The sequence below is a fragment of the Ambystoma mexicanum genome, chromosome 4p, assembly GCF_040938575.1.
Source record: "Ambystoma mexicanum isolate Mex_15411 chromosome 4p, UKY_AmexF1_1, whole genome shotgun sequence".
Classification (NCBI taxonomy): domain Eukaryota; kingdom Metazoa; phylum Chordata; class Amphibia; order Caudata; family Ambystomatidae; genus Ambystoma; species Ambystoma mexicanum.
Genome location: NC_090927.1, coordinates 187,232,547 through 187,243,852, shown reverse-complemented (window position 1 = coordinate 187,243,852; position 11,306 = coordinate 187,232,547). Strand labels below are relative to the sequence as shown.

General features: G+C 47.3%; 1 protein-coding gene across 1 annotated transcript in view; it reads right to left on the bottom strand.

Annotated features, from left to right (window-relative positions):
• The window catches only part of ADCY3 (adenylate cyclase 3), an 851,194-nt gene that overhangs the window by 110,478 nt on the left and 729,410 nt on the right, over positions 1–11,306 (bottom strand). Inside the window, exon 17 of the mRNA XM_069605674.1 lies at positions 281–400. Within this exon, the coding sequence (XP_069461775.1) occupies positions 281–400 (120 nt within the window). The remainder of the gene's footprint in view (positions 1–280; positions 401–11,306) is intronic.

Here is an 11,306-nt window from a genome sequence, read left to right as displayed (position 1 = left end):
TCAAGTTCACGTTCCTTCATTACAATATTTGCCATTACCACCCATTTTTATCACCTGCTTGATTATGGAATGGGAGGTTTTTACCATATCTGGCATTCCTAGCGACCAGGTGAATCCCCTCAAAAGGCTAAGATAGTAATACATCTCCACCAGAAGTTGCTATATTTCTTCTTACATGATGTGAAGGGATGTGTATTTGTGACCTCCTCTAATTAGGATTTTGGGAAATGGCTCCTGGTAAGAATCTGCAGTGTCCTTAAAGCCTCTGGAAGCTTTGTACCTTGATTGTGCTGTTGTACCCGTTGGTGTTGGAGTCCGGGGTTACTCCAGACGCGGCCATGTAGGTACTACCAATGGTTTTTATCTTTGTGATGCACCGGAACTGTTGATCATCCAGGAGCTGGATACATAAAAGAGACCACGGAAGAGATTTTAGTGCGAGGTCCACAATCACATGCGAACATTCCGAAACATTGTCAGGCAGACACATGTGTGGTTAAGAGAAACCAGTGATTTTTAGAAGAGCTACATTTAATGCACTTCTTGGGAAAATTATGTACAGGGAATTAAACTGTATATTCACAAGCATGCACTGAGATCCAGAGAGAAGAAGAAACACATTTTGCAAAAAATTCTTATAAAAAACTACCTAGTGAAGGGTACATTGTAGCCAAATGAAAAGAATATTATCACGTAATGCACCTTCAATTTCAAAATAACATTACTATATAAAGAGCGTAGCATGAACCTAGGCATGCATGCCATTACACACGTTTTCATTGTACGCATCCTGGGGAGTGCTCTCAGGCAATCAGTTGACTGGGAACGCAGGTGTAATCTTCCAGTGACTGCCCACGTTGTCCAAGCCTACCCCAGATGCTGCAATTTCTCCCTGCTCTGAACGCCCCCGCCCTCCACCCCGTTTCCACCCTGCACTAAGCCTACATGGAATTACACACTCCCCACCCGTGCCAACGTACCTAGTAGCCCCCTGCCACCTACTCCTGGCTGACGTGTTCCTTTGGCGCCCTCACTGCTGCAATAGAACAAGATTTCCTGTGGCAGCGGCCACCTTATTTATTGTTTTCACAGGAGATTCAGCATTCACAGACTAATCTCTTCTAAACACATGGGGCCTATCTCCTGTAAACTATTTGCCCTATGGAGTGTGTGAATTGACATAAGCACTGCATTCGGGGGCGTACAAGTCCGGTAACGGCACTGAGACTTCTCTGAGGCCCTCTCTTTGTTCAGGCCTGCTTTAAGCTCTGACTGGCAGGCCATTACCGGCCCTGTATACTCGTGAATGTGGGGTTATCACTTAAGTATTTTGTTTCAAGTGCAAACAGCGATCCGAAACACAATGGACTACTGTATTGTATCGCGTTTATTGAGGGAACAAGGTATTCTGCCCAAAAACACATACAAAAAAATATTCAAGGTGGCTTGGCACCAAACGAGGAGGATGTGAACTTGCTGGGCTCTGGCCATGCATCTGCATAATCTTGAAAGATATATGCCGGGTACTGGTTTGTAACAATTTACAAAGGTCTACTCCCTGGCATGATTTGGATGTGATACTGAAGCGGAAGCGTGCCTTGAGACCCGTCGTGGGTGTTGAAAATGGGGCCGTCTGTGTTGTGCGTCCGCCATTTTGTGGTCTCGACCTTCGAGGTGCTGAGTGGGTCCGGTGGGACAATAGACTTCTGAATGTTATTAGACTGTACATCTGAGGACTGTCGTCAGTGCTGTGTGGTACACCAACAAAATGCGGCTGCTGTGTTCTGCACATTACCCTGTCAAACGCTATTGTTGGTTTCATACTGTTGGGCCTGCACTTGGCGAGCTGTGGCATGCAGGCTGGCAATCGGAGGAGAGGGGACTGATGCCCCATGCACTGACTAGGGTGATCAGGATGGTGAATCGACAGCAGAAATTGGACCAGTTTGTGGGCGGTAAGGGGAGACTCAAGGGTCACGCAGCAGTCACAGCAGCCGAGGGATGAGCATATAGTTTGATGCCCTAACAGCCGCCACAAGATGGTTGGAAGTCAGAGTGGAAGATGCACAGGGCTGCTTAAGACATTGCAATGCTCATATACTTGAAGTGGCGGAAGGTGAGAAAGGAAACAGTGCGGTATTGTACCTTGAAAAACTACTGACTGATACATTGGGTATTCAGGCGTTATCACAATGGTTCACCATTGAAAGGGCTCAGAGGGTGCCTGTTGGGGCTCCCCCACGTGCTTCAATTGCAACATTTCTGAACTTTCGAAACATGGACGCTGTGCTGTAGGATGCCAGGAGGCGCTCCTCTTATCAAGTAGGTGGGTCAAGGATCCTGATGTTTCCAGACTTTACACAGGAGATGCAGAGGCAGCAGAAGTCTTGGGGCTGTGAAGAGGAAACATTGGGAATGTGACTTTCAATACATGATGTTCTGCCCGGCTAGACTAAAGGTTCTGACGCAGGATAGGTTCTCCTTTTTCCTACACCCCGCAGTAAGCATGGGACTGGTTGGGGGCAGGGCGGATGCCCTTGGGATTGCACCTGAACATTCACTCGCTGTTTGTGCCCTCGGCGAGGGCGGTGGTGAATGTCAATGGGCCTCTATATCAGCAGGGCTGAGAGCGGTCTGGGGGTTGTGGAATGGTAGGCTTAAGGGCCACGTGATTACAGCTTGTTGATTATGCTAGTGTGTTGGTGATATTGGTGGAGGTTCTGCGAGGTGGGGTGATATGGGCGGACAGGTTGTGGCGCCATACTATTCCACAAATCCACAAATTTACATTACAGCGGGATGGTTATTTTTTCTCTCTTTAGGAGTATTGGAGGTGGTGGATGGTTTTGGTGGGTGGTGGGCTGGCTTGGCTGTCTTGCTTCCTGTCCTCCACTCCGGGCTAGCCCGCTCCATAGACCCTTACCCTAGGCTTGGTTGCTAGCCCCTTGGGCAAGCAACTGGCTTGGGGTGTGCTGGGCCTTGTTGCCTGGGAGGTGTGGGAGAGGGTTTGCGTTTGTGTGTTGGGGTTATGGACGGGGGTAGGGGATTGGTTGTTGGGTCGGTACTGGCTGTGTTGTCTTTTTTTGTTTCTGGAGCGAATACTGAGATGTTGATGGGGTAAGTGGTACATCAGAATCCTTCTGTTGGGGCGGTAGATGCAAAGGTTATGAGCACATTGCCACACTAAGAACTATTAGCTGGAATGTGAGCGGGATTAATAATGTCGTAAAGCAGAATCAAATATATTTATATCTGATTAAGGCACAAAGCTAATTTGGTCATATTACAGGCGACTCACTGGATGAGTGCAGAGCCTGCTAAACTCTGTGCAAGGTGGAGGAAGCATGTGGTGGGCTCATCATTCTCTTCCTGTACTAGGACGCTGAACCGGGTGACTAAGATGCTCTGCAGGCTTACATCAGATGATCTTATTAATGTGTGGCCACTAGAGCATGGGTCGGCGCGCTGTTAATCCTATCACACTTTAGTCCATGGCTCCTTTTCGCGCATTGATTATGCATTCTGTGGGGAAGAAGAGGCTTGGTTGGATGTGGGCGCAGAATTTTTGAACAGGACATTATCTAATCACACACTACTTTGTTTGGATATATCGAAGTGGCTTTGGGTGGCCCCTATTCCGATGTGAAGGTTCAATAATACAATGCTGCAGTATACAGCGTTTAGATCTTTTCTTAAAGATGAGATTGCTCAATTTCCCTAGCGTAACTGGGGGTCATAGCTGTACTGAATGGGAGACACTGAAGGTGTTTATCAGAGGCCTCTACCTTTCTGCTAGGGTGGAGGCACAGAGAGTGCTCACTGATACGGTCCAGAGGCTGAACGTGTATACGGTCGAGCTGGAGAGATGTGGGGAGGATGTGCAGACCTCCAAGGGTCAGGTGGGGAACGATTTGATCGAAGCACAGGATAGACAATGTGTTTGAATATTTAGGATATCTGGCTCTGGGACGCTCAGCCGGTTGTTCCTGGGTACTCAAGTCTTCAGGTGGGGTTGCGTGGGCGTTGTGGTCTTCTCTTGCTCTCCCCCTGCGTCACTGCTTCCCGCTTTCTGAGGCGATGGTGTGGGCGCCGTTACAAGACTGCATGGTCCACCTCCCTGAGGTCGCAGCACCGTCTTCCAGCCTTCAGCCACGTTCCGATCTGCTCCACGCCACCGGGCAAAGGAATCCCTTCATCTACTTCTGAACTTCAGGAGTGGATGGCTTTTGGCATTCACCTACCACTGGGCCCAGCTCCACTCCTGACCCAGCAGGGGGGCAGGGTACTCCACCCTGCTCCTCACAAACTAGCCCTCGCAGCACGGTTCCTAAGCAGGTCAATCTGAAACACTTGAACCTATCTGAAGCTAACCTAGAGATCATCTAGGGCGCCAGAAGCAAGGCTACCAGAAGCCAATATAAGAGCAAATGGTCTAGATTCTGTCATTGAGCCAAGGAGATTGACCCCTTAAGTGCTCATTGGACAAAGTGCTCTCCTTCTCAGCACACCTCGCCCACTCCGGAGTACAGGTGGACATGCCGCACCTATCTTGCAGCTATAGGAGCCTACAGAATTCGGAGGAGGGTTCTTTTTTCCTCCTTTAACCCGGTGTTCAAGAGACATCTGGCGGGCCTCCACAGACTCTATCCGCCTATAAAGAAGCCACACCCGGTGGAGGACCTCAATGTAGTGTTGGGCGCCTTAGCACACAAAGCGTTCAAGCCAATGGCGTCCGCGGACATCAGGCTGGTCACACTAAAGACAGCTCTGCTCGTAGGCTTCACCTCCGCTCGCAGAGTCAGCGAAATCCAGGCTCTGGTGGCATCAGAACCCTACACCACTTTTCTTCGCCGACCCCAAGGATGAGCCTCGAATGGTCTTGCACCGTCTGGGTGTCAGACGGGCTCTGAAATACAACCTGGACAGGACCAAGGAATTCCGCGAGTTGGATGCCCTCTTTATTACCTTTGGTGTTTAGACGCCAGGTTATCGGGATTCCAAGGCATCCATAGCAAAGTGTATGGTTGCGGTCATCAAGGAAGCCTATGAGGGGCAGCACAGGCCAGTTCAGGCTAATTTGTATGCTCATGCGGTCAGGGCCAAAGCCACGGCCATCGCGTTCCAATGGCATGTACTGTGGCAAGTCATCAGCAGGGAGCCACGTGGGCCACCCCCCTCTGCTTTTTGTAAGCACTACTGTTTGGACGCCACCTCTAGGTCAGAGGCGGCTTTCGGGCAGGCGGTTCTGAGAAACCTGTTTGCTTAAGGAGGGTCTCCTCTCCACCCTTGGGCTACATTCAGTTGTATTCGCCCATACAGTATGGAGGAAAGGGGACAGTAAGAGTAATTAATAGTTACTCACCGTAGTGACTAACGTACTCTTAGTCCAAAGTCCCCTTTCCTCCATATGTCCCACCATCCACCTTCCTAATAATGCTGGTGTCAATAGGCAATGTTGTATAGGTGTGGCGCTGGTGGGTGGAGTCAGGCGAGCGCACGCTCCCAGGGCCGCGCCCAGCGCGCCTCTGAATTTAAAGGGGAATAAGATTTTTCTGGTGAAAAAGGTTCCGCCTATTGTCCCTCGCAAGGGACACCCATAAAGTATGGAAGAAAGGGGACTATGGACTAAGAGTACATTAGTCACTACTGTGAGTAAATATTAATTTATAGCCGCCAAGCAGTATTTAACAGGGTTTGATGCTGCATGGTGACCATGGATTAAAAAGAGGCACATCTTGCTCATTACCACAGCAGATAGTCCTTTGAATCAACAGGAGCATGGAACTCTAGTTCTCTTATTGTCAAACAATGTTACTTAATGAAGCAGCATATTTTACATTTGCATTAATTTGGGATAGGCAGAGAGTTTATTTTCTAGAAACTTTTTTATAAAGGTAGCTATATGGCATACATTACTCACCGTAATCGTATTTCTGATGCTTGTATCTGCTTAGATTCACATGCTATAGAAAGGCCGAAATCTAGTGGAAGCTGCAGAGTATTACAGTTGTTGTTTTCGAAACTTGAAAAGGGACATCGACAGGGTGTGCCAGTAATACTATCCCTAGTGCGACGTCCACTGTACCCATGGTGCTTCACGCGTCAAGGTCCCTCTGATTGTTTTGTTTCTGACATGAGGTTGCATGAAGTGTAGTGGGAGTACAGGTGTAGTAAAGGAGATTATGTATCAGATAAAGCCCAGAAAACATCTAAGCACCTACTCCAAGGGGACGAAGGAGGGGGTGGGGGTGCATGCGAATCTAAGCAGATAGAAGCATCAGAAATACGGTTACGGTGAGTAATGTATCCCTTCTGAGGCTTGTGGAATCTGCTTAGATCACATGCTATGCATAGATTAGCGAGCAGTGTTTGGAGAAGGTGGTGGGTTGTGAGAAGGTACAGCGGCAAATAGATGTTTTAGTACCGCTTGCACCACCTGAGAATCTGCTTTAGAGTGAGTGTCAATGCAGTAGTGCTGAGTCAAAGTATGTATTGAGCTCCATGTAGCTGCTTTGCCAGCGGGCCGTTTGCGATAAAAGTCAAAGTAGCTCCTGTGCCTCTGGTGGAGTGAGCTCTTGGTGTAAAAGGCAGTGTCTTGCTTGCTGGAGAGTAGCAGAGCTGTATGCATCTGATTATCCATCTGGAGATGGCGTTTTTGGAAATGCAGTCTCCTTCTCTGCCTGGTGCTATGGAGACAAACAGGTGATCTGTTTTCTTTAGCGGACTGGTCGTGTCTAAATAGTAGAGGACCGCCCTCCTTACATCTAATGTATGGAGTTTTACCTCAGCTGAGCAAGTTGTGGTTTGAAAGAAAGCTGGCAGTTCGATGGTTTGATTGACATGGAACTTGGAAATTAACTTAGGTAAAAATCTAAGCTGTGTTCTTAGCACCAATTTATCTTTGTGGACCACAAAGAAAGGGTCTCGCACTGACAAAGCTTACAGTTCACTGACTCTCCTTATGGAGGTGATAGCCACCAAGAAAGACGTTTGATATGTGAGGTGTTTAATGCTTGACTTATGTATAGGCTCAAAGGGGGGGGTCCCATGAGCTTTGCAAGGACTACATTGAGGTCCCAGCCTGGCGGCGGGTTTGAAATAGCAGGGTGGAGTCTCTTTACTCCCTCCATGAATGCCTTAATGACAGGCACTTTCTACCATGACACCTTACTCAGAGGTGGTGTACGCGGATAGAGCCGCTAGGTGAACCTTTATTGAGTTAAATACTAACCCTGAGTCTAATAAGTGAAGCATGTAATGGAGAATGTGAGATGGAGTACATTCTATGAGATTTATTTGTTTTGACTGGCACCAAATTACAAATCTTATCCACTTGTCAAAATAACAGTGCCTGGTGTTTGGTTTATGTGCCTCCTTGAGGATTTCCATACACCCTTGAGGTAGATTTAGATGTCCAAACTCTGACTTCAGGTGCCATGCTGCTAAATTCATAGAGTATGGTTGATGGTGTAATGTTGTCCCCCCATGCTGGCAGAGCAGGTTGAACGGACACGGGAGCTTGATCGGTTCGCACATCGCCATCTTGCGCAGATGTGGATACCAAGGTTGTCTCGTCCACATAGGAGCAACTAGAATTAATGTAATTTGTTCCCTGTGAATTTTGTTCACCACTTTGCTCATTAGTGGAGTTGGGGGAAAAGCACAGGCAAATTTCCCCGACTAACTTATCCACAGGGCGTTCCCTTTGGAGTCAGGTTGGGGAAACCTGGACGCGAAGTCTGGATATTGTTTGTTTTCTCTTGTTGCAAACAAGTGTAGTGAAGGGTAGCACCACTGTGTAAAAATGTGATCTATGACATTTCTGTTGAGCTGCCACTTGTGTTCCTCTGGTAAGGGATATCTGCTTAGATAGTCCACTATAGTGTTGAGTTCCCCTGGAACATGTTGGGAGGTTTGGAACATTCCCCGTTTGAGTGCTCATTTCCATATTTTCTATGCTAGTCTGGACAGATTTGGAGAATGTGTGCCCTCCTGCTTGTTTATAAAGAACATCACAGTGGTGCTGTCTGTGAAAATTTGTACCGACTGATTTGTCAGGTGTGCTTCGAAGGCTTGAAGCGCTTTGAGTACTGCTAGGAGTCCCACCAGGTTTATGTGGTTTTGTGCTGTGATTGGAGTCCACATACCATGGTCTGTGAGATGAAGGTGATGGGCCCACCACCCGGTTAGGGATGCGTCTATGTGAACAATCGATTATACTGCTGGGTCGTGGAAGGGTTTTCACTTCAACAGATTCTCCTTTGTCCACCAGCGTAGATCTTGTACTAGTGTTGGCGAAACAACCACTAGATTGTCCCACTGACCGCTTGCCTGAGACCACTGTTTTGCCAACCACGCCCGCATCGGGCGCATGCGCAAACATACGTGTGGGACCAGGTAAATGCATGATGCAATCATTCCGAGCAAATGCATTGCTCTGGCGATCGGCTAGATACTGAGGTATTTGCAGCAGTAGGTTTTGAACTCGTTCCTTTGATGGAAAGACTAGACCTTCTTCTGTTTTTATGACAACTCCTAAGAACTGTTTGGTCTTGTTTGGAACAAGACTTTGACTTTGCTTGAGAATACCAATTGGAAAAGAAGGTTGATCGTTCTTTGGGTATTTTGCTTGGAAATTTGCAGGTTTTCCCCTTTGATCAGCCAGTCGTCCAGGTAAGTGTACACTGAGATCGACTCCTTGCATAGGTGCGCCGCCACCACCGCCAGTACCTTGGTGAATACCATTGGAGCGGATGCTATGCCGAAGGATAGCACCTTGAATTGGTAGTGCTGGTTTGCCATCTTGAAACGCAAGAATTTTCTGTTCGCTGGGAACATTGAAATATGAAAATAAGCATCTTTCATATCCAGGGTTGCCATGTAGTCCCCCTCGATTTAGCAGTGGGATTACCTATTGTAGCATTGTCATGCGTAATTTTTGTGGCTTGACATAAGTGTTTAAAGGACGAGATCTAATACACGGCGCATTGTGAGATCTTTTTTGAGCACAAGGAAGTATGTTGAATAAATACCCTTTTTTACCTGGTTCGCCGGGATGATTTTGATGGTGTCCTTTAATAGCAGCACTGCCACCTCTTCTAGTAGGATGCGTTGCTCTTCCTTTGAGGTGGTTCTTAGTCTTGGGGGATGGTAGGTGGGGCTCTGAAGCAGCTCTACACAGTATCCGCCTGCCACGGTTGAAAGCACCACTTGTCTGAGGTGATTACCTGCCATACGTGGGTGAAATGCGTTATGTGTCCTCCTACTGGAGTGGCATGGGAGGGAACCTGTAGTGGGTGGTCATTGTTTTGGGGGTGTGGATCTGCCTCTGGAAGAGAAGGATCTGCCCCGGCCTGAGATCTTCTCTGGCCTCTCTGGTACCCTTGTGGGGATTGGCCCTGTGGGGAGCCCCATGACAAGCTTTGTCCCTGGTTCTACCCAGACCCTCTTTGAGAATGTTGTCTCCTAAAACGACGAAAATGATATCCCCCTCTCAGACCGGGCGCTTTATTGGTAAACTGGCTTAGTGACTTTAAGGTGTCATATTATTCCTTGGCACTTTTGAGGGCATTTTCTACTGCTTTGCCGAGCAAGACATTAGGTTCTATCGGCATGTTGAAAAGAGTCACTTGTGTTTCTAGTTTAAATCCTGATTGGTGTAGCCGTGCGTAGCATTTGATAATTGTGCCTTCAGCTTATCAGCTGCATCTAGATTATTTTTTTAAATGCGTTAGGGACAGCTTTCCCTTCTGACACGACGAGAGAGAGCTGGGATTTAAGGGGCTCTGGGCTGAGGCCATTAATTTGGTTACCTCGTCACATTTCTGGCAGTTGTAACTGGCCATCAAGGTGGTATTGTTGGCAATCCTCGCCTGGTAGGCTGCTGAGGGTGCGACTTCCTGCCGAAAGTGGATATTTTTTTACTTTCCTCAGACGAGGCTAGAGGTGTTCCTGCTCTTTTCCTTGTGGTGGTAATGAATCTGGCTTTAACTGACCCCTGATGTAGATGGGGTCTGAAGGAGCCAGTCTAAAGACCTTCTCAATACGTGGGTTTATCGCCCTTGTTAAGTTTGGGGTTACCAAAGAGGGTTGTATTCGCCTTTGTACAGACTGGAGGATAGGGACAAATTGGGTAGCAGATGTTTTGGCTCCCAAGATGTTTTCGACAAAATCTTTGTCTATTTGGGTTTCCTGTGTGTCAATTTGGAAATGCTCACCTGCCATTTTAGGAGCATATTGTTGTACTGGATTTGGTTATCGACTGGTGAGTCTGCCACCGGTGGGGTCTGTATAATCCGGAGACTGTATGACGTAGACATCACGTCAGTGTCATAGAACTGGTCTACTTCCCCCATGTCCCCTTGGTCCTCAGTGTCTGAGTATGTTCCAGGGTCCTGGAAGCTTTGAGTGGAATCGTAGAAAGAAATCTGCCATGGGTCCTGCTGAGGGGTAGCTGTGTTGTGAGGTGTTTGTGCAGGGTCTTTTGCGGGGGGTTGAGTATGAGCGGGGCCACTTGCTTGTGGGCTGCTCTGAAGATTTTCCAAAACCTCTCAGTGGCTGTCGAGGAAATTGGCTAGTGAGGACATGCGTCGCATGCCCCTGTCTATATCTTCTACAGACCACTGGGAAGAACTTGGGACAGGAGGTGAAGGTACAACAGATGGAGTAGGAGGTCTGGGAGTTGGCTCAGGTGCAGGGTGCTGCCTGTGTTTGATAGCCCCTGACATGGTCCCCTGCCATGAGTCATAAACTCCTTTTGTCTAGAGGACTCACAGGTCTTCGATTTGTGGTGATTCAAAGTCCGCCCCTTTAAAAGTGTGTCTTGGACATGTTTTTTCATCAGTTCAGGTAAGTAGAAAAGTAGTTGGATATGTCAACAGTTCACCCAGGCAAATAGCTCAATCTCAAATTTTTGTACTAGATAGCTATCGCCATCTATCAACATAGATAAGCCCTAACAGGAAAATATATCAATGCACCCTGAGACCTTGATGATTGTCTAATTCTTTCATGAAGCTCTGAATTCTACCTAACAGGATTTGTTGTCACTTGACTATTATTTTTTTAATGCTTATTAACTGTTTTTGTACATGAATTTGATTAGTTTAATCATGTTTTAACTATTATGTTTTAAATAAAATTGATATGTTTTCTTAACTATATTTTTGCCTGGATGAACTGTTGACATATCCAACTACCTTTCTACTTACCTAAATACTTCATATCCCCAAAAAAAGGTAAGGATTACACTGGATATTTAGTGCTGTTTGGGATTCCCTCCAATTTCTAGTTTTCACCAGTTCAGA